Source organism: Cetorhinus maximus, chromosome 23, assembly GCF_964194155.1.
Source record: "Cetorhinus maximus chromosome 23, sCetMax3.hap1.1, whole genome shotgun sequence".
NCBI lineage: Eukaryota > Metazoa > Chordata > Chondrichthyes > Lamniformes > Cetorhinidae > Cetorhinus > Cetorhinus maximus.
The window spans coordinates 27875039-27899053 of NC_135901.1; the positions used below are offsets into that span (position 1 = coordinate 27875039).

A 24015-nucleotide genomic window follows, 5' to 3' on the forward strand; every position below is an offset into this window, starting at 1 on the left:
CCTATAAGCTTTCAGCCCCTTGTTAATCAAGAATCTATCTCGCTCTGCCTTAAAAATATTCAAAGACTCTGCCTCCGCCACCTTTTGAGAAAGAGTGTTCCAAAGACTCTCAACTCTCTCAGAGAAAACATTTCTCCTCATCTCTGTCTTAATTGAGTGACCCTTTATTTTTAAACTGTGACCACTAGTACTAGATTCTCCCACAAGAAGAAACACCCTCTCCACATCCACCCAGTCAAGACCCCTCAGGATCTTAAAGGTTTCAGGTACATTGACTCTTACTCTTCTAAACTTCAGTGGATACAAGCCCAGCTTGTCCAGCCTTCACCGATAAGACAACCCACCCATTCCTGGTATTAGCCGAGTACACCTTCTCTGAACTGCTTCTAATGCATTTACACCTTCCTTTAAATAAGGAGACCAGCACTGCACACAGTACTCCAGATGTGGTCTCACCAATGCCTTGTACAACTGAAGCATAACCTCCCTAATTTTGTATTCAATTCCCCTCACAATAAATAATAACATTCTATTAGCTTTCCTAAATACCTGTTGTACCTGCATACTGTCTTTTGTGATTCATGCACTAGGACACCCAGATCCCTCAGAATCTCAGAGCTCTGCAATCTCTCACCATTTAGGGAAAATTCTTCCTGCCAAAATGAACGATTCCACATTTGCCCACATCAGACTCTTGTTGAATTTATCTGGGTGTTACTCACAGAAAGCAGTTACAAAATTGGTTGCGTAGTTTGCAGCTAATTTGGAGTTGTTGAAGGGAAAAGAAGCTGAAAGGTCTGCCTAGCTTGGAGCTAGAGGAGGAAAACTACCGTGACCCTCCCGGTGAAAGTCTTCTGGGCGTACGAAATCGGAAGTCTTCTGGGCGTACGAAATCGGAGCAGAAGTCGGCCACCCGGCTCCTCGAGCCTGCTTCGCCTTTCAGTATGGTCATGGCTGATCTGTTTGTGTTTCAAGTTCCACATTCCCGTCGTGTAGCAGAAAGCAGTCAGCTTGAACATTTAGCTTGGAAAGAGCAGTGAAGAAGCAGTGGGTGCAGGCTGGGAAAAGCAGTCAGACTGTCCAAAGTCAGGGCCAGAAGGCAGTGAGGCTCAAGCTTGAACAGAGGAACCCACAGACGTGAAGCATTAAAGAAAGGTTGGAGGGTCAATTATCCAAAAGCTCATGGAAAGATGCCGAGGGTTCCTTGGACCTCAAAGAGTAGCTGTAACACAGGAGAAATCAAAGTGAATTCCAGAGGGCTGTGGCAAATTTTTAGGTTTGTCCCAGGAAAGGTAAATGAACCTTCAGGATCTCATAGGGAAATCTTGGGTGGAACTGAAATGTAAAATGGACTTTACAATTGAAGTAATTACACAATATAGTGTCAGGTTAGTTGTGCTTAGTTTCTTTTTTTAAAATTTACATTAAAGTTTGTGTCTGGCGTGGAATCTTGTGGTGTAGTTCTTTCAGTTCATTACTGGGTTCAGATTTCTCTTGAAACATTGACCGTCCCTATCGGGATCCTTATAGTCTGGGAGTGCACATTTCCACTGGAATGATCCACAAAAGCTGACGAAGGACATTTCTTTTATCCTGGACAGTTAATAGTGTTTTTCCTTCCACTACTGTTAGATCTAAAATAAATACATTTGTCTCTGTTCCATTGATGGTCCACTGTCCTACAGCACAGAGCCAGGCCAGTCGGCTCAATTGGTCTCTGTCAGTATTTATGCTCCTCATGAGCCTCCACTCACCCCTCTTCATCTCCCCCCATCAGCATATCCTTCTATTCCTTTCTCCCTCATGGATGTATCTAGCTTCCCCTTAAATGTACTCATGCGATTCACCTCAACCTGTGGTAGCGAGTTCCACATTCTCACCACTCGCTGGGTAAAGAGGTTTTTCATGAAATCCCTATTGGATGATTGATCCCCTTCATAATCTTAAAGGCTTGCATCAGGTCATCCTTCAGTCTTCTCTTTTCTAGAGAAATGCAGCCCCAGCCTTTCCTGAGGGTTAAATGCTCTCAGTTCTGGTTTTATTCTTGTAAATCTTTGTTGCCCCTTCTCCAGTGCCTCTATTTCCTTTTTCTAAATGGAGATCACAAATGTTGACAGTACTCCCAGTGTAGTCTAACGATGGTTCAAAACAAGTTGAACATAACCTCCCTGCTTTTCAATTCTATCCCTCCAGAATGGAACCCTATATCTGGGCCCCACATTTTAGGAAAGATGTGAAGTTCTTAGAGAGGGTGCAGAGGAGATTTACGAGAGTGGTACCAGGGATGAAGGGAGGCAGATTGAGTCATGTTTTTCAACAGAGAACTGTATCATTATTTGAAGAGGAAAAATTGGCAGGGTTATGGGGAAAAGGCGGGGGAGTGGCTCTGGGTGAGTTGCTCTTGCAGAGAGCTGGCACAGACACAATGGGCTGAATGGCCTCCTTCAGTGTTGTAACCATTCCATGATTCTAGAACACCAGCTCGCTGATTCTATTCAACATGGCATGATGGTGGGTAGCACTCTCGCCTCTGAGTCAGGAGGTGGGGGGTTCGAATTCCCACTCCAGAGACTCGAGCCCCCATAATCAAGGGTCCACACTGCCAGTGCCAGTACTGAGGGAGAGCCGTCCTGTCGGAGGGACCATCTTTCGAGTGAGACATTAACCCGAGGGCACCGTCTGCCCTCTCAGGTGGATGTACAAGACTGAATGATCACAATTGGAAGGAGAGCAGGAGGGGGAGGAGTTCACCCCCAGTGTCCTGGGACCCGATAATTATCCCTCAGTCAACAGCAGAAAAAACAGGTGATCTGGTCATCATCACGTTGCTGTCTACATACTTCAAATAGTGTTTCATCGGCACTGAAACACTTTGAGATGCCCTGAGGTGGTGAAAGGCGCTATATAAATGCAAGTTTCCTTTTAAACCGACAAGCTCCTATCCTTACAGGCAGATCATCCATAGGAACATATGAATTAGGAGCAGGAGTGGGCCATTCGGCCCCTCGAGTCTCCACCATTTACTAAGATCATGGCTGATCTGATTGTGGCCTCAATTCCACATTCCGCCTCTCCCCGATAACCTTTGACTCCCTTGTTAGTCAAGAATCTATCTCCCTCTGCCTTAAAAATATTCATTCACCCTGGATCCATCGCTATCTGGGGAAGAGAGTTCCAAAGACACACGGCCCTCTGAGAGAAAACAATTCTTCTCATCTCCATCTCAAATGGGAGATCCTTATTTTTAAACAATGTCCCCTCGTTCTAGTCTCTCCCACAGGGGAAACTTCCTTTCAGCATCCACCCTGTCAAGTCCCCTCAAGATCTTGGAGGTTTCAATAAGATCACCTCCCATTCTTCTAAACTCCAGTGGATACAGGCCCAGCCTGTCCAACCTTGCCTCCTCAGATAACCCACCCATCCCAGGTATCAGTTGAGTGAACCTCCTCCGAACAGCTTCTAAAGTATTTACCCTTCCTGATATAAGGTGACCAGAACATGACACAATACTCTAGATGTGGTCTCACCAACACCGTGTACATCAGGAGCATAAGCCAGCACGAGCCAACTGACTAGGGGGCAGGAACTCCCAGTGTGGACCGAGGCTGCTTCCCTTCAGAGGCCACTGAATCCATTGTGGGAAGTGGCCATTTAAAGAGGGTGCCTTGACTTGCTGGTCTGAGAATCCAGCCCTTTTCCCCTGTGTAATGCTGGCTGAGAATAGACATCAGGGATGCTCAATATACTGAAAATGATTTGCTTTTGTTCTCTTTGTCTGAAAATAAACTGGAAGGAAAGGGATAAAATTCTGAAATGTCACAAAGAGAATTCCAGATATTATTAACGTCTCTGTACATATTACAGACATATTTATTTATCTGTGGTCACAGAATCTCACAGCACAGAAAGAGGCCATTCGGCCCATCATGCCTATGCTGGCCCTTTGAAACAGCTACTCAATTAGTCCCACTATCCTGCCCTTTCCCCATGTGCCCTGCAAACTAGTCCCCTTCCAGGATTTATCCAATTCCCTTTGTTGAATCTGCTTCCACCCGCCTTTCAGGCAGTGCATTCCAGATCACAACACCTCACTGTGCAAAGATTTATCTTCATTTCCCCTCTGGCTTTTATGTCAATCACCTTCAATCTGTGTCCTCTGGTCAGTGGAAACAGTTTCTCTTTATTTACTCGATGTAAACCATTCATGATCTTGTTGTGAGGAACCGGTTTTTGGACAATTTGAAGAACATTAAATTTTGGACATTCTCCCTCCTGAGTTATTTTTTAAATCTGCCATATTAATTCAGGGCTGAGAAAGTGCCATTCTTCAATAAACCACGTGTGAATTGAGATGTCCATCAGGAACATCTGGAGAGGGAAGAGATACTTTGTATATCTAAATTAACAAAGAACCACTGTTGCCAGGCTAAAGATTCTTTGCTGATTGGTTAAAAACCCCTGGCCTAAGAGAAGTATACTTTGAACATTTAGTCCTTTAGAACCCTCAGTCTGAGAGTGTGTGTGTGGCTAGAATCAGGCTGCAAAAAATACTCTGTCTTTCCCTCTCTTTGCCTCACCTTTGTCTTAAACCTGCCTCAAAAATGTCCCATCAGGATAATTTGTCTCAACAAAAACAAAAATACCTGGAAAAATTCAGCAGGTCTGACAGCATCTGCGGAGAGGGATACAGTTGACGTTTCGAGTCCGAATGACCCTTCATCAGAGATAAGAAATATAGATATGAGATGAAATATAAGTTGGTAGAGGGGCGTGGGACAGGTAGAGCTCGATATGGGGCCAGTGATAGGTGGAGGCCACGGAGAGACTGCCAAAGATGTCATAGACAGAAGGACAAAAGGGTGTTGATGGTGGTGATATTACCTAAAGGATGTGCTAACGGGGACATTAAGGGTAGCAAGCAGGACAAGCTAGTGGCAGATGGCCCTAGTGTGGGTTGGGTGGGGGGAAGGGATCGAAATGGGCTAAAAGGCGGAGATGAAACAATGGATCGAAATAAATTTAAAAATAGATGGGTAAAGAACACATTTATTAAAATTTATTTTTCTTTTCCCACCTATTTTTAAACTTGTTTCGATCTATTGTTTCATCTCAACCTTTTAGCCCATTTCGATCCCTTCCCCCCACCCCACCCTGACTAGAGCCATCTGCCACTAGCTTGTCCTGCTTGCTACCCTTAATGTCCCCATTAGCACATCCTTTAGATAATATCACCACCGTCAACACCCCTTTGTCCTTTTGTCTATGACATCTTTGGCAGTCTCTCCTTAGCTTCCACCTATCACTGGCCCCCTATTGAGCTCTACCTGTCCCACCCCCCTCTACCAGTTTATATTTCATCTCATTTCTATATTTCTTAGTTCTGATGAAGGGTCATTCAGACTCGAAATGTCAACCATATCCCTCTCCACAGATGCTGTCAGACCTGCTGAGTTTTTCCAGGTATTTTTGTTTTTGTTCTAGATTTCCAGCATCCACAGTATTTTGCTTTTATCTTAGGATAATTTGTCTGCAGAGTTGTGACAAATAAGAGTCATCAAGGACAGTCTAACCAAAAAAAATCCATCTGATGGAACCTCCAGAACGTTTGTGACCAGAATTCTGTTAGATCAACAGTGTTGTGATCTCTTCAAATGTTATCCTTTTAAAAGAAACTTTCTCATACTCCAGCCTCTCCAGGGGACTGTGTTTGCTTTGTCCTGTTTTGTGTGTGTGTGTATCTGTATGGGGGTTCGAATATATTTTTTTCAAAAAGGGGAAAATCGTTGCCCTTCTAAACTAAAAGTTGTATATTAACCAGTTCATTCACTTGTTTTTAAAAAGTAGGTTGTTTTATAATAATTCAATCTTTTGTGTTTACTGAAAGAAGCCTGGTTAGATTTTTTTGGCTGGGAATAACAGTATCAAAGGGTAACAGTTGACCTTTTTTGTGGGTGAATTAAACATTTGAACTAGGACCTGTGAAGATGTGGGGCTAGAATTAACTGCGCAATCCTCCCATCTCGCTCCGTAACATTGTCTAAACTCAGATTAAAAGAAAGATCCTGAACAGCCCAATTGTTCTGCTCCATAGAACAATGTACGGAAAGAATTGAATCCAATAAAATTAACCCAGTAACAACAATGACTAATTGTCTAATGACAACAGGCCTGATTTGAGATGAGTTCACATTAAATCAGGCGTTAAAATTGGGTTTCAAGAACCATCTTGGGCTTGCGAGTTGAACTCTATTCGCAGAGGTACTGAGGGACCTCTGGAGCAGGATTGTGAGAAATTACTGTTGGTTCAGAAACCTGAGGAAGGTTCACACTAAGACCTGGGGTGGTCGCCCAATTGAGGTGGGGAAAGTCGCTCGTGTAATTCGTAAGTAAACCTTTTTCTTTTAAATAAATATTAATATAATTTGCTACTTCAGAGTCTGGTCTTGCCTGATGCTTAAGTCTCCTTTGAACTAAAGTATCTTAGAGGGCTAATTTGGAATCGAGAAATTAGGTGCCTGCAACCAAATCAAACTGAGCCTAAATTTTAATGATACACCCCTTTTAAAATGACAGAGGTCGTCAAGAAGGTGCAAGAAAGATTGACAAGGATCATACCATAACCAAGAGTGTTTAAGTTACAGGATAGAGCAAACAGGCTGCGGAAGCCAAGGCTGAGGGTTGACCTGATAAAGGACTTCAAGATTATGAATGGGTGCAACAGGGTTGACGTTATGATGTCATCACGGTCAATACAGGATAGAAATTCAGAAGTGACAATTCTAATTATCAGAAAACATATTTCACTCCCTTCAAATTTTAAATACCTGCCACTCCCCCAATGCAAGCCCTCCTCCCCATTGATTGAAACACTAATTCACCCTACTATCCTCGTCCTGCTTTTTCCCCAATTCTCCTCCCCTGAAGGTGCTGACTCTCGGGATCAGTTTCACACTCACCTATTACCCTCCCCAATATGTTACCCAGGTGTCTAAATCTTTACATCTGAAGTTAACAAACTGTTTTGCTAAGGGAGCGTGACAATCAAATTCAGTGACTACTCACATGTACTGTGTGTCAGGGTGAGGTCACTGCGACCTCCCGCCCCCCAATGGGTGGCAGACAATGGCGTTTCCCATTGGCTAACCGCACAACTCATCATGGGGGTCAAAGGGTCTCCCGCGCCAACAAAGGCTTCCGCTGTACCATTGACTTCAGGTGGGAGATTAACCAATGGGGAAAGTCGGAGGACCGGAAGAACTCTTGTCCTCCAGCCAATCAGAGCGCGGGTTTTGTGCGAATGAAGATTGACCTTCACACAGCCTAAAACTTCCTCCTGTGTCCAACATCTTTGAGTAAAACACTTTCTTTTCTCCCCCTTTCCATTTCTTTTCTCATTCTGGGGGGAAATTGTTGACTTGCAGGAGCTGAAGGGAAAGGAAGTGAATCCAGGGAGGGTGCAGACTCTGGAAAGGTTGGTCCAGGTCTCTCTCTCTTAAAGACATTGACATCCTTTGCTCCCTCAGCTTGACACATTTATTTGTCGACTAAAAGGATGGTCTCTTTCCTAATGTTCACAATTAAAGGGCTGGTTTCCCCAGGAGATGTCTGACATTTCAGGGGACAGTGAATTAATATTGGACAAAGATGTATCTAGTATTGTTATATGATACATATTAGCTATATTATCAATGGTTCTGTAATAATGTGTTTATTATTTCTAGTCTTGTTATATAGTACTTGTATAAAATATATACAGTACTATATATTGCCAGTCATAGTCATTATGACACAGAAGGAGTCCACTTAGCAGCTCGAGTAGGTGCCGACTCTCTGTCGAGCAATGCAGTCAGTCCCATTCCCCCTCTATATCCCCATTCCCCTGCAAGTTTATTCCCTTCAATTTCATTCTGAAATCAATGACTCTCTCTGCTTCCACCACCCTTATAGGCAGTGAGTTCTAGGGCATCATCACTGGCTGTCAAAATAGATTTTTCCCTCACAGCTCCATGTATCTCTAATCATGTAATGGAATACTGTGTAATGCACACATTTTAATGCAGTACTATTGGGTGTTTATTAGATACTGCAGAGTGAGAATTGAGAGGGAGTGTGTGGGATGGGGATGTACAGTTTTTGCGGAATGAGTGCACCATAGAAACTAGAATTGTCTGTTCTGAATTTCTATCCTGTACTGGCAGTGATGACTTTTGTGATCTCCTTTTACAGGATATTAGAAGGGAAGGATTTGCAGACAGAAATCTCAAACCAAACATCACATCAAGATCTGACTCAGTCACTCGATTCATGGGACCTATCATTGGCCTTTGAACCTGGAAGGAGAAATGTTTGTCTTTTCTGTTTGCTTCAAGACATTTTAAATATCAGTGTGACTGGAAAAGTACCAACACACACACCCGAGTGAGAGTGTTTCCAGTGAACTGACTGTGAAAAGAGCTTTAACCAGTTACACAGCCTGAAAAAATACCACACCATTCACAGTGCGGAGAAACCGTGCATGTGTTCTGTGTGAGGACGAGGCTTCAGCTGATCACTGAACCTGGAGAGACTCACGGACACCCGCACCATGGAGAAACCATGGAAATGTGGGGACTGTGGGAAGGAATTCAAATACCCTTCTCACCTGGAAATTCATTGGCGCGGTCACAGTGGGGAAATGCCGTTCATCTACTCTGTTTGTAGGAAGGGTTTCAGTCGGTTATCGTCCTTGGAATCACACCAGCGACTTCACACCGGGGAGAGGCCTTTCACGTGCTCTGAGTATGGGAAGGGATTCACTGACTCGTCCAACCTGCAAACACACAAGCGAGTTCGCACCGGCGAGAAGCCGTTCACCTGCTCTGAGTGTGGCAAGGGCTTCATACAGTTATCCCACCTACAGGGACACCAGCGAGTTCACACTGGGGAGAGACCATTCACCTGCTCCGAGTGTGGGAAAGGATTCACTCATTCATCCCACCTGCAGACACACAAGCAAGTTCACACCGGGGAGAGACCGTTCTTCTGTTCTGAATGTGGGAGGCGATTCAGTCATTCATCCGATCTCCGAAAACACAAGCGTATTCACACTGGAGAGAGGCCGTTCACCTGCTCTGAGTGTGGGAAGGGATTCACTCAGTCATCCCACCTGCAGCGACACCAAGTTCACAAGTGATTTCAGGGGTTGGATTCTGCTGTTTTGCTGCTGTTAATCACATCGAGGACTGAATCATGTTCATTCTGACTATTGGTGAAGTGGGAGGGTCGGAGGTTTTCTTTCTGCTGGACTGGCTGGTCTCACAACTTTGCTTCCAGTGGCTGATGTTCTTTGAGCCTGGGAGTGCACATTTCCACTGAAATGATCCACAAAAGCTGATGAAAATACATTTGTTTTATTCAGGATAATAAGTAGTTTTTGGTTACCACTATAGGTAGATCTAAAATAAATACAAGAGTGTCGGAAAAACTCAGCAGGTCTGGCAGCATCTTTGGAGAGGGAAACAGAGTTAACGTTTTGAGTCCAATATGACTCGTCCTCAGAATTTCAGAGAGGGAGAAATGTGATGTGTTTGATGCTGTTGAGAAAAGGGGGAGGGTCCAGTAGAACAAAAGGGCAAGTCAGGGATTGGTTAGAGGGCGAGTGAGATTAAATAACAAAAATGTCAAGGAACAAAAGGCAAAGGGAGAGGTAATGGTTGTAGTAAAGAAACAAAGCATTGGTCCAGAGCAAGTGTTAATGGCAGAATAAAGGACAGCTCTGTCTGAAAGAAAAAACATGAAAACAAGATGCAAACTGGCACTTGGCAAAAATAGACTCAAAACAGTGAACAGAGTTGATGATCTGAAGTTGTTGAACTCAATGTTGAGTCCAGGAGGCTGTAAAGTGCCTCATCGGAGGATGAGGTGCTGTTCGTCCAGCTTGTGTTGGGCTTCTCGGGAACATTGCAGCAGGCCGAGGACAGAAATGTGAGCCTGAGAGCAAGGTGATGAATTATAATGGCAGTAACTGGAAGGTCAGTATCATGCTTGTGGACTGAGTGGAGGTGTTCCACAAAGAGGGCAGCAAACAGGGGACAGATGAAGTAGAGAGAAACCATTTGGGTCCAGAACATTGTGCACATCCTTTTACTCTGGTTGTCTTTGATCCTCAAGTAATTTTCTGTTTTTTTAACCATGTTTTGTTTCATGAATAAACTTTTATCAGTAGAAATATTTGATTTTTCTGAATTTTTCAGAATGAGATTTCTGCACTTTAGGGAAAGTGGGTGAGAGGGGTTGGCAAGCTCTTTAACAGAAAGTGAGTTCCTCTAAGGTAATTGGCAAAGGAGCCAGAGGGGGAGATGAGATTTTATTTTTTTGACACAGCGAGTTGTTCTGATCTATCTGAAAGCAGATTCAATAGTATCTTTCCAATGGGTAAATGCTTTTGAAAGGGAAGAATTTGCAGGGCTGTGAGGGAAGAGCAGAGCAGTTGGATGAATCAGAGAGTCCTTTCAAAGAGATGGCAGGGGCATGATGGGCTGAATGGACTCTTGCAGCCTCTGAATCTGAGCCTCCTGCTTTTGTGCAGGTTAAAAGGAACAGATTTCATTTCAGCCTCTTCCCTATATCTGTATTTAAAGAGACAGGTTTCTGTTCAGCTCTGAGTGACCGATATAACAATGTCTCCACTCCTCTGTATATTTAAACATCGAACAAAGCCTTGCATGGCCGATTATAGTCAACAGCCTTCCTGTAGCTCTCAATGGATGCAGCAAGAAAATATTTGACTGCTTAACAATAGCGGCATCCCCTGAAAATAATTCAAACACCACAACAAAAAAAACAACCTGCATTTATATAGCACCTTTAATGTAGTAAAACTTCCCAGGGAGCTTCACAGGCGCGATTATCAAACCAAATATGACACTGAGCCTCATAAGGAGATATTAGGTCAGGTGACTCAAAGCTCGGACAAAGAGGCAGGTTTTAAGGAGAGTCTTAAAGGAGGAAAGTGAGGTAGGGAGTCTGAGAGATTTAAGGAGGGAATTCCTGAGCTTGGAACACAAGCAGCTGAAGACATGGCCACCAATGGTGGAGCGATTAAAATCAGGGATGCTCCAGAATGAGAGGAACACAGATATTTCAGAGGGTTGTAGGGATGGAGGAGATTACAGAGATGGGGAGGGGTGAGATCATGGAGGGATTTGAAAAGAATGGGCCCGATTTTAACTCATTCAAAATCCCATTCACTTTTACAGAGGTAAGATCGGGCCCATCGAGTCTGCACCGACACGTGAGAAACACCTGACCTATCTACCTAATCCCATTTACCAGCACTTGGCCCATAGCCTTGAATGTTATGACGTGCCAAGTGCTCATCCAGGTACTTTTTACAGGATGTGAGGCAACCCGCCTCCACCACCCTCCCAGGCAGCGCATTCCAGACCATCCCCACCCTCTGGGTAAAAAAGTTCTTCCTCACACCCCCCATAAACCTCCTGCCCCTCACCTTGAACTTATGTCCCCTTGTGACTAACCCTTCAACTGAGGGGAACAGCTGCTCGCTATCCACCCTGTCCATGCCCCTCATGATCTTGTACACCTCGATCAGGTCACCCCTCAGTCTTCTCTGCTCCAATGAAAACAACCCAAGTCTATCCAACCTCTCTTCATAACTTAAATGTTTCATCCCAGGCAACATCCTGGTGAATCTCCTCTGCACCCCCTCCAGTGCAAACACATCCTTCCTATAATGTGGCAACCAGAACTGCACACAGTACTCCAGCTGTGGCCTCACCAAGGTTCTATACAACTCCAATATGACCTCCCTACCTTTGTAATCTATACCTCGATTGATAAAGGCAAGTGTCTCATATGCTTTTTTTGCCACCCCACTAACATGCCCCTCCGCCTTCACAGATCTATGGACACACACGCCAAGGTCCTTTTGTTCCTCAGAAATCCAGGCATTGGTTGGACGGGAGCCAATGTCAGTCAGTGAGCACAGCGGGTGTTAGGTGAATGGGCTGAGTATGAGTGGGGACACTTTATTTGCAGATTAACAGAGTAAGACTGTACTTGAATCAATGTTATTAACGGATGGAATTGAATCAATTAAGGGTCAGATTAATGATATCACAATAACCCAGCATCAGCTCAGTCTGCTTAATACAGAACAGGGTTACACCCAGTGTCCAATATTAGAGGCGGCTGTGGCTGTTGGACGCCTAGTTTCACTGTCTAGCTAACAAGCCCACACCTTCGGAGAACGAGTCTACCCAGGGTATGTTTCTAAAGCCTCCTCACAACACATTGCCTGGTTAGCTCCCAGCTGAGAGAATTCTTGCTGTGTTTCAGGATGCTCTCTTCCTTCTGGCTTGGTCAGTTGTGAGGGATCTGCCTCCTGCAGGGTTCACGCGTGTGTTCATTGGGCTCTGGTTCCCCGGCCCCACTCCCACTCTAATCTCACCGGCTTCCATCCCTCATCGACACTGTTCAGAGTGCAGCAAAGATAGGAGCACGGAGTGGAGGTGGAGATCAGCCATGAGCTGACTGAGTGGCAGAGGAGGTCCCCTTCCTAATCTTCCCAGGCTGCGTGTTTTAATGGGGACTGGGACCTGTTCTAATGTTTGTCTCTCTCTCTCCTCTCAAAGACTTGATCAGGTTTACATAAAGCTTTCCCATCTCAGATACACATCAAACCCATTTCATCTCCATTTTATTGATCTGATGCAGGCTCGACTTGCTCATTAACTAAACCCCTTCTTACCTTCCAGGTCTGAATAATAAACAGCGGATGTGCCAGATTAAACTGGCTTTCCTTTCAGTCCCTCCCAGCTATTGGTCATCTTACCCAGATATCAAAACAGAATTGGATGGGCACTTGAGGGAAATAAACTTGCAGGGGTACAGGGTTAGAACTGGAGAATGGGATTAACTATAGTGTTAAAAAGAGGGTCAGCATGGACTTGATGGGTGGAATGGCCCCCTTCTTTGCCCTGATGATTCTATGGCTCTCATTCCGATTCCTTTGGAGACCGATAACTTATTAAATGAAAGGAATCCCCACGACACCAATGGAAAGAAAACCAATGGACAAGATTTCACCTTTTGAAACTTTTACTGTAATAAACCAACTAAAGTCAACACAAACATTCATTAACAGGCGATGGATATTTCAAAGAAAAGGGGAAATTTCACTTTGAATAGCCAATTGAACAAAGATTTACCTCAGGTTGTTATTAACACCCACATTACTTCCTGCACACATGTTGCACCACGGGCAATCTCACAGTCTTTCCAATTGCCCTCCCTATGTCGGATCTCTCACTTCCCACTCAATGGATTTAGCCCTGGAGTCACATTCACCGGCACCATTATTCTATTCGAGGTCCCCGAATACGGTGAACAACAACAAAGTGCATGTCTACAAATGCTCTCTCTCTGGAGTCATGACAGTCCTGATGTCACGGAATCCCCAGAGACTCCCTTCAACCCCTTTAAAAGGTCTAGTTTGCTCTGGCAAAACAAACAGAAGCCAGGGGTCTTTTCCAATCCAGAACCCCCTGCTCTCCTTGTCTTCAGCTCTCTGCTCTCTGTCCTTTTCAACTGTATAACATGCAGGGTATCACAGTCCCTACTCTATTCCGAGAGCCCTGCTTCAACACCAGGTTCTGTTTTGAACTGCTGCTTCTTTTCTTGACTGTGTCTGTCATTTGCCCCTGTAACTGAGCCTGCTTCAGCAGGGCTTAAACTGTAATTCAATCTGCAATTTGCTGTCTATTTACTCTTGGCTTCTGCGCTGTTCATTCCCGTAGTAACCGCATTGACATTTCTTGAAATTAATGACCTCAGAGCCAGGAAATCAATTACTCTTCCTTCAGAAGAATCCCCAGTTTCACTTTGTGTTCAAAGGGAACATTGCCTGAGAAAAAACATCCTTTTCCCAAGGTATGTGGGTCATTACATGCTCCCCCACCCCACCCCTGAAAAAACCTTACTGAAGTAAGGCAGTTACCACAATCCTTTTCAAACCACAGCATTTTAACATGATAAACACTGTAACAACTACCTTTTTACACACTGTACGGAAAATGTTTTCCCTTAGTCACATTTTACAATTACCTATATCACCTTGGCAACTCAATAAGCTTAACTCGTAACAAAACCAACCAGCTGAGGGAGGGCAGTAGGTGGTAATCAGCAGGAAGTTTCCTTGCCCATGTTTGACCTGATGCCATGAGACTTCATGGGGTCCGGAGTCGATGTTGAGAATTCCCAGGGCAACTCCCTCCTGAATGTGTACCACTTTGCCGCCACCTCTGCTGGGCCTGTCCTGCCGGAGAGACAGGACATACCCAGGGATGGTGATGGTGGTAAAAGCAAAAAACTGCGGATGCTGGAAATCCAAAACAAAAATAAAAATACCTGGAAAAACTCAGCAGGTCTGACAGCATCTGCAGAGAGGAACACAGTTAACATTTCAAGTCCGTATGACTCTTCAACAGAACTAAGGAAAAATAGAAGAAAGATGAAATATAAGCTGGTATAAGGGGCTCGGTGGGGTTGGGGGGGGGTGCAAGTAGAGCTGGATAGGGGGCCAGTGATAGGTGGAGATAACCAAAAGACGTCATAAACAAAAGGCCAAAGAGGTGTTGAAGGTGGTGATATTATCGAAGGAATGTGTTATAGGTGACATCCCACCCCACCCACCAAACCAGCTTATATTTCGCCTCTATTTATCCTTAGTTCTGTTGAAGAGTCATACGGACTCGAAACGTTAACTGTGTTCCACTCCGCAGATGCTGTCAGACATGGTGATGGTGGTGTCTGGGACATTATCTGTAAGGTATGATTCCGTGAGGATGACTATGTCAGGCTGTTGCTTCACCAGTCTGTGGGACAGCTCTCCCAATTTGGGCTCTAGCCCCCAGATGTAAGGAGGACTTTGCAGGGTCGACGGGGCTGGGTTTGCCGTTGTCGTTTCCAGTACCTCGGTCGATGCCGGGTGGTCCGTCTGGTTTCATTCCTTTCCATTGACTTTTTAGCGATTTGATACAACTGAGTGACTCGTGAGGCCAGAGTCAACCGCATCACTGCAGATCTGGAGTAACATGCAGGCCAGACCAGGTAAGGACGGCAGATTTCCTTCCCTGAAGGACACTAATGAACCAGATAGGTTTTTACAACAATCGACAATGGTTTGTTTCATGATCCAGATTTTGATTGAATTGAAATTTCACCATCTGCCGTGTCCGGATTCTACCCTGAATCCCCTGATCATTACCCTGGGTGCTTAGATTCCCAGTCCAGTGACAATCCCACTCGCCACTGCCTCCCTCTATTCATATGGCTGATCCAGTTCAGTTTCTGGTCAATGATGACCCCCAGGACGTTGACAGGGAAGCTCAAAACTTCTGCTCCTCTTACTGAAGACCTGACAGTGCTCAGTACTAGAGAAAATGGTATTTCCATAACTCCCACTGCTGGTCTCTCTGTGGGTCCTCGAGGCAAGGACTGCTCACCAGGTACAGTCATCGTTACCTCTCTCCAGCGCCTCCTTCAGGACAGGGACAGGGACTGCTCACCAGGTACAGTCATCGTTACCTCTCTCCAGCGCCTCCTACAGGACAGGGACAGGGACTGCTCACCAGGTACAGTCATCATTACCTCTCTCCAGCGCCTCCTTCAGGACAGGGACAGCTCACCAGGTACAGTCATCGTTACCTCTCTCCAGCGCCTCCTTCAGGACAGGGATAGGGACTGCTCACCAGGTACAGTCATCATTACCTCTCTCCAGTGCCTCCTTCAGGACAGGGACAGGGACTGCTCACCAGGTACAGTCATCGTTACCTCTCTCCAGCGCCTCCTTCAGGACAGGGACAGGGACTGCTCACCAGGTACAGTCATCGTTACCTCTCTCCAGCACCTCCTTCAGGATAGGGACAGGGACTGCTCACCAGGTACGGTCACCGTTACCTCTCTCCAGAGTCTCCTTCAGGACAGGGACAGGGACTGCTCGCCAGGTACAGTCATTGTTACCTCTTTCCAGAGTCTCCTTTTCTGCCTGTTTTTTATGAGCTGCTTTCAGAGGTTCCTTCACTCTGTGGTTCCTTCGATAACACCGATGTGTTTTTTACATCGATGTCTCACATGCTGCCACCATGTTTGGAGATGTGTCCTTCTGTCTCGGACTCTAGGCCTGGGACGTGGTTAGCAGACAGACTGTAGACACACATTGGTATCTGCTTAACACTTGTTTATTAGTACTACATCCAAACAGGTTACAGAGAAGGCAGGTTGTTCCGAGGCATGATTCCAACCTCTCTCTCTCAGAGAAAGAATCTAACATGTGATTGACTGATGTCAGTGGTACATCATTAACTACATCATACATTAGCATTTCCCATCTGTTAACCCTTTCTACTACAGTTCGATCATGGATGTGACGAACAGCAGCAAGAACAGCAGAATCAAATCCCTGTAATCACTTGTGAACCCACTGGTGCCTCAGCAGGTTGGATACCTGACTGAAGCCCTTCCCACACTCGGAGCAGGTGAATGGCCTCTCCCCGGTGTGAAATCGCTGGTGTGTCAGAAGGTAGGATGAATCACTGAATCGCTTCCCACACTCTGAGCAGGTGAAGGGCCTCTCCCCAGTGTGAACTCATCGGTGTTTCTGCAGTGCAGATGAATCAGTGAATCCCTTCCCACATTCGGAGCAGGTGTAGGGCCTCTCCCCGGGGTGAACTCGTCAGTATGTCAGCAGTTGAGATGACTGACTGAATCCCTTCCCACACGCGGAGCAGGTGAATGGTCTCTTCCCAGTGTGAACTCGCTGATGTATCAGCAGGTAGGGTGAATCCTTTCCCACACTCAGAGCAGGTGAACGGTCTCTCCCCAGTGTGAACTCGCTGGCATGTCAGCAGTTGGGATGACTGAATGAAACCCTTCCTACACTCAGAGCAGGTGAGCAGCTCTCCCCGGTGTGAACTCACCTGTGTGTCAAAAGTTGGGATGACTGACTGAATTCCTGCCCACACTCAGAGCAGGTGAAAGGTCTCTCCCTGGTGTGAACTCGCTGGAGTGTCTGCAGGCTGGATAACTGAGTGAATCCCTTCCAACAATCAGAGCAGGTGAACAGCCTCTCCCCAGTGTGAATTCTCTGGTGTCTCAGCAGAGCAGATGAATGGCTGAATCCATTCCCACATTCACTGCAGTTGAACGGCCTTTCTCCATTGTGAACTCGCTGGTGCATCAGCAGGTTGGATGAATCGCTGAATCTCTTCCCACACTCAGAGCAGGTGAACAGACTCTCCCTGGTGTGACTGCATCGATGAGTTTCCAATGCAGATGGGGTATGGAATCCCTACCCACAGTCCCCACATTTCCACAGTTTCTCCATGGTGCGGGTGTCCTTGTGTCTCTCCAGGTTCAATGATCAGTTGAAGCCTCGTCCACAGACAGTCTCTCCCCGCTGTGAATGGTGCGATGGTTTTTTCAGTCTGTGTTACTGGTTAAAGCTCTTTCCACAGTCAGAGCACAGAAACACTCTCACTCGGGTATGTGCGTCTCGGTGCTTTTCCAGTCCCAGTGGTGTTAAAGCCTTTTAAGCAGACAGAACAGACAAACACTTCTCCTTCCATATTCAAAGGCTGATGATATTCAGGTCCTAATAAATCAAGCCACTCTGTCAGATATTGACATGACGATTGGTTTGAGATTTCTGTTGCAAACCCTCCCTTTCTAATATCCTGTAAAAGGAGTTTACAAAAGTCATCACTGTCAGTACAGGATAGAAATTCAGAACAGACAATTCTAGTTTCTGTGGATCATTCTTTCCTTTTTTACCCCAACAGTCATCCCAGACACTCTTCCTCCATTCTCACTCTACTGGGCATAACATTCACCCTCCCAGTTCTCCTGAAGGTGCTGATTCATGCTGATGTACAGATCCATACATACAAACGCACAAACATACAAACATACGAATTAGGAGCATGAGTTGGCCACTTGCCCCCTCAAGCTTGCTCCATATTCAATAAGATCATGACTGATCTGAATGTAACCTCAACCTCACATTACTTCCCACCCCCAATAACCTTTCACCCCCTTATTAATCAAGAATCTATCCAGCAGTGCCTTAAAAATGTTCAAAGATTCTGCTTCCACCACCTTTTGAGGAAGAAGGCTCCAAAGGCTCACCACCCTCTGAGAGAAAAAATTTCTCCTCAGCTCTGTCTGAAATGAGCGACCCCTTATTTTTAATGTGACCCCTAATACTAGATTCTCCCACAAGAGGAAACATTGTCTCCACATCCACCCTGCCGAGACCCCTCAGGATTTTAAAGGTTTCAATTAAGTCACCTCTTACTCTTCTAAATTCCAGTGGATACAAGCCTAACCTGTCCAGCCTTTCCTCATAAGACAACCCGCCCATTCCTGGTATTAGTCCAATAAACTTTCTCTGAATTGCTTCTAACGCGTTTGCATCTTTCTTTAAATAAGGAGACCATCACTGTACACAGTACTCCAGATGTGGTCTCACCAGTGCCCCGTACAACTGAAGCATAACCTCCCTACTTTTGTATTCAATTCCCCTCACAATAAATGATAACATTCTATTAGCTTTCCTAATTACTTGCTGCACCTGCATGTTACCTTTAGTGATTCATGTACTAGAACACCCAGATCCCTCTGAATTTCAGAGCTCTGCAATTTCTCACCATTTGAATAATATGCTCCTTTTTCATTCTTCCTGCCAAAATGAACGTTTTCACATTTGCCCACTTTATACTCCATTTAACTGATCTTTGCCCACTCACTTGACCTGTATATGTCACTTTGTAGCCTCCTTACATCCTCTCTACAATTTACTTTCCTACCTATCTTTGTGTCATCAACAAATCTAGCCACCATTCCTTTGGTCCCTTTATCTAATTCATTTATATAAATTGTAAAAAGTTGAGGCCCCAGCACTGATCCCTGTGGCACACCACTCGTCACATCCTGCCAACCAGAAAAAAATTGGTTGAACATGATTTCAACTTTACAAAACCATGTTGACTCTGCTTGATTGCCTTGAATTTTTCTAAGTGCCCTGCTATAACATCTTTAATAATAGCATCTAACATTTTCCCTGTGATAGATATATAGTCACTGCTTCATGTCATGGACACAGAGACCTGAAAATCTTTATGCAGGCTGCTAACCATATATATGTGTATATACTGGACCACAAATGTGTGCAATATACACTATATTACTTGATCAGATATACAGAGGGGATGCATGGAAGAACATTATTTAGGAGCGAGTTGTAATTACCTCAAACTCGCTGCCTGTAAGGGTGCTGGAAGGGGAGATGATCAATGATGTCAGCACAAAATTGTACGGTCACTTGAAGGAAATAAACTTACAGGGGAAGGGGGCCGACTGGATTGTTATACAGAGAGTCGGCCATGGACTCACATTGCTGAATGGACTCCTTCTGTGCTGTAATGACTCTATGGCTGGAAATTTATAACGTAGCAACAATACGATATCAAAACACTAGAAATAATAATCAATTAAATGTATTAACAGACCCATAAATAACATATCTAATATGTATCAAATAGCAACACTAGGCATATCTCTGTCCTGTATTAATTTACTGTCCCCTTAAATGTCAGACATCTCCTAAGGAAACCACCCATTCAATTGTGAACATTCAGAAAGAGACCATCCTTTTAGTCAGACAAATAAATGTGCCAAGCTGAAGGAGCAAAGGATGTCAATGTCTTTAAGAGAGAGAGAGAGAGACCTGGGCCAACCTTTCCAGAGTCTGCAGCCTCCCTGGATTCACTTCCTTACCCTTCAGTTCCTGCAAGTCAACAATTTGCCCCCAGAATGAGAAAAGAAATGGAAAGGGGGAGAAAAGAAAGTGTTTTACTCACAGATGTTAGACACAGGAGGAAGTTTTAGTCTGTGTGAAGCTCAATCTTCAGTCACAGAAAGCCCCAGCTCTGAATGGCTGGAGGACAAGAATCCTTCCGGTCCTCCAACTATTCCCATTGGTAATCCCTCGTCTGAAGACAATGGGGCAGCGGAGGGAGGGGGCGGTGGGCTCTCCCTCACACATGCGCAGATCCCCCTCCCTTGGACATGCGCAGTTCCGGGCCGGCCGCCCACGCGGCGGATAGAGTGGTTTCCCCAACGAGGGGGATTGTGGGAGCTGCCGCCGCCATTACTTATCCGGAGCCCAGTCTCCAAACGCCTGGGACTAGGATTGAAAGTGGGGGTGGGGGTCGCAGTGACCCCACCCGGACACAAAGTACATGTGGGTAGTCACTGGATTTGATTATGACGCCCCCTTAGCAAAACAGTTTGTTAACTTCAGGTGTAAAAGTTTAGACACTTGGGTGACATATTGGGGAGGGCAATTGGTGAGTGTGAAACTGAACCCGGGAGTCAGCACCTTCAGGGGAGGAGAATTGGGGGAAAAGCAGGAGGGGGATAATATGATGAATTAGTGTTCAATTAAATAAGGAGGAGGGAGTGTGTGGGGGACAGAGATTTATAGCTCGAGAGGGGGCGGGATAGCGGCATTGTCAGTGGATAGGTATTTCAGAGACCCCGGGTTATTCTCTGGGGACCCGAGTTCGAATATCACCACGGCAGCTGGCAAAATTTGAATTCAACAAATACCTGGAGTTTAAGGTTTGATGCTGACAGTGAAACCATTGCCGATTGTTGCAAAAACCCTTCTGATTCCATAAGGAAATCTGCTGTCCTTACCCAGTCTGGCCCACATGTGACTCCAGGCCCACAGCAATGCGGTTGAGTCGTAAATGCCCTCTGAACAAGGGCAATTTGATATGAGCCACCCACATCTCAGAAACGACTGAGAAAAAGGGAGTGGGATGTTCTATGACATAATCTTGAACAACGTTATCAATTTCTGTTTCAAAATGATCCTTGTGAACTTGACCTTGAACCCACAATGGAGTATGTCAGAGGTAAAGGCCATACTGGGCTCAATTACATTGAAAATACAGCACAGAAACAGGACGTTTTGTTACATTTTGTTACATTGAAGATGATATATTAATACAGGTTATTGTTTTATTGAAAGCTGCCTCTTGAACTCCCTCACTCCCCCGAACTCCAAGACCCCTGTGATGAAAAAGTCTGATCAACAATCTCACTCCCACAGCACAGCCCAGCACAGCCATTCTCAGTGAAGCTCCTCTCCTCAGGCTCCCTTGTGACTCTGTCCCTGCTCTCTCACTGTGCTGAGTTCATGTGTGAACAAAGCATTTTTGTCCTTAGATTTTCACTCTGAAAGGTTTAATGCACCAGGAGACGATGAATAGGCTGGGTCACTTCACTCTTGGAAAGACAAGGCTGAGGGCTGATGGAGGTTTTTATAATTCTGAAAGGTTTTGATAGACACAGAGAATGTTTCCACTTGAAGGAAGGAAGAGCAAAACTAGAGGCCATCAACATAAGATAGTGATTGATTAATCTAATCGGGAATTCGGGAGAAACTTCTTTCCCAGAGAGTGGTGAGAATGTGGAATTCACTACCACAGGGAGTGATGGAGGTGAATAACATAGATACATTTAAAGGGAAGCTGGGTTAACACATCCGGGAGAAATGAACAGAAGGATTCACTGAGAGTGAGATGAGAAAGAATGAGATGAGGCTCAAGTGAAGTATAAACACTGGCATGGATTGGGTGGGCTGAATGGCCTGTTTTTGTGCTGTATATTCAATGTAAGTGAACCTGGTATTGCCTTTAACTCTGACATAGTCAATTCCGAGTTAAAGAGAAATAGTTTAACTCACAGAAGAACATTTCAGCTCATTGTTTCCAGCTATTGTCCAATCACTGCCTCTTGTCAGCCATGTGTCCGAGTGAGGAGCCAAGACATTCAATTCAACTACAAACATCTCATGTGATTTGTTCCAATATATTTTAAGAGCAGATCTTTTGAAATGGACGGAAACTATTTAAATTTACTGGCTCCCAGTCACTTCCTAAAACAATTATTATTTATCAGCCGGCCTTTTTCATATTGTCTGTTTCATCCAGCACAACGCAGCCCACTTTAATGGCAGCCCATCCGCCACCTTCAATACTCACTCCCTCCACCAGTGCAGTACATGTGGCTGCAGCGTGTACCATCTACAAGATGCACTGCATTGACTCACCGAAGCTCCTTCAACATCACCTTCCAAACCCACTACTTCTGCCATCTCGAATAGCAACAGACACATGGGAACAGCATCAGTTGAGATTCCCCTCCGAGTGGCGCACCATGTGGCTCAGTTCATAGCACCCTCGCCTTTGAATCAGAGGGTTGTGGGTTCATGTCCCACTCCCGGAAACCAAGAACTGTGATTGTACTCGAAAGAGTTGCAATCCGTGACTGTTGATAACTCGAAAGAATATCCTGACTTGGATCTCTATTGCTCAGGAAGAGAAGCGAGAGAGGTGCCGGGAGTTGAAGAGAAGCGCGAGAGGTGCCGGGAGTTGAAGGGAAGCGAGAGAGGAGTCGGCAGTTGAAGGGAAGCGCGAGAGACGCCGGCAGTTGAAGGGAAGCGCGAGAGACGCCGGCAGTTGAAGGGAAGCGCGAGAGGAGCCGGGAGTTGAAGAGAAGCGCGAGAGGAGCCGGGAGTTGAAGAGAAGCTGGGAGAGGAATCGCGAGTTGAAGAGTCACCAGCTGCAGATCCTGGAAGCTCGGGTTTTGGAGTTGAAGCGGCGGCTGGGAACACTGGAGCATCCGCGAGGTGGGGAGTATCATGGATAGAAGGTATAGAGAGGGGATTGGCCTCTCAGGGGTAAGCAGCAACAGGCAAATTCGTTACATCACGGTTGGCTCTGCTGCACAGGGGAGGAGTAAAAAGTGTGGGAATGCAATAGTTATAGGGGATTCAATTGTAAGGGGAATAGATAGGCGTTTCTGTGGCCGCAAACGAGACTCCAGGATGGTATGTTGCCTCCCTGGTGCAAGGGTCAAGGATGTCTCAGAGCGGCTACAGGACATTCTGAAGGGGGAGGGTGAACAGCCAGTGGTCGTGGTACACATTGCTACAAACGACAGAGGTAAAATTTTGGAGTCCATTATAAAAGATGTAATAGCTGCGCACATGGAAACCAATGGCAGAATCAGACAGAGTCAGCGTGGATTTATGAAAGGGAAATCATGCTTGACAAATCTACTGGAATTTTTCTAGGATGTAACCAGTAGAGTTGATGAGGGGGAGCCAGTGGATGTGGTTTACTTGGACTTTCAGAAGGCTTTCGACAAAATCCCACATAAGAGATTGGTGTGTAAAATTGAAGTGGATGGGATTGGGAATAGTGTATTGAGATGGATAGAAAACTGGTTGGCAGACAGTAAACAAAGAATAGGAATAAACGGGTCTTTTTCCAAATGGCAGGCAATGACTAGTGAAGTACCGCAGGGACCCCAGTTATGCACAAGATATATTAATGATTTAGATGAGAGAATTAAATGTAATATCTCCAAATTTGCAGATGACACAAAGCTGGGTGGGAGGGTGAGCTGTGAGGAGGATGCAGAGATGCTTCAGTGTGATTTGGACAAGCTGAGTGAGTGGGCAAATGCATGGCAGATGCAGTATAATGTGGATAAATGTAAGGTTATCCATTTTGGTAGCAAAAACAGGAAGGCAGATTATTATCTGAATGGCTATAAATTGAGAGGGGGGAATGTGCAACGAGACCTGGGTGTCCTTGTACACCAGTCACTGAAGGTAAGCATGCAGGTGCAGCAGGCGGTAAAGAAAGCAAATGGTATGTTGGCTTTCATAGCCAGAGGATTCGAGTACAGGAACAGGGATGTCTTGCTGCAACTGTATAGGACCTTGGTGAGACCACACCTGGAATATTGTGTACAGTTTTGGTCTCCTTATCTGAGGAAGGGTGTACTTGCTATAGAGGAAGTGTAGCAAAGGTTTACCCGACTGATTCCTGGGATGGCGGGACTGACATATGAGGAGAGATTGAGTCGATTAGGACTATA

The 24015-nt window shown here is 45.3% G+C and overlaps 2 protein-coding genes and 1 pseudogene across 5 annotated transcripts in view; 1 reads left to right on the top strand and 2 right to left on the bottom strand.

The window, feature by feature from the left end:
• Nucleotides 1-9187, top strand: part of LOC144697248 (uncharacterized) — a 420900-nt gene extending 411713 nt beyond the window's left edge. For 2 of the 3 annotated variants that reach the window (XM_078569177.1, XM_078569176.1), the window contains exon 2: nt 8227-9187. In XM_078569177.1, coding sequence (XP_078425303.1) covers nt 8585-9172 — 588 coding nt within the window. In that variant the 5' untranslated portion in view covers nt 8227-8584 and the 3' untranslated portion in view covers nt 9173-9187. The remainder of the gene's footprint in view (nt 1-8226) is intronic. The other variant, XM_078569178.1, reaches the window with a different exon arrangement.
• The window catches only part of LOC144697407 (uncharacterized), a 456361-nt pseudogene that overhangs the window by 255731 nt on the left and 176615 nt on the right, over nt 1-24015 (bottom strand). The gene's annotated exons all lie outside the window — the stretch shown is intronic.
• LOC144697301 (uncharacterized) overlaps nt 1-24015 on the bottom strand; it is a 273518-nt gene that overhangs the window by 124371 nt on the left and 125132 nt on the right. The window lies entirely within an intron of this gene.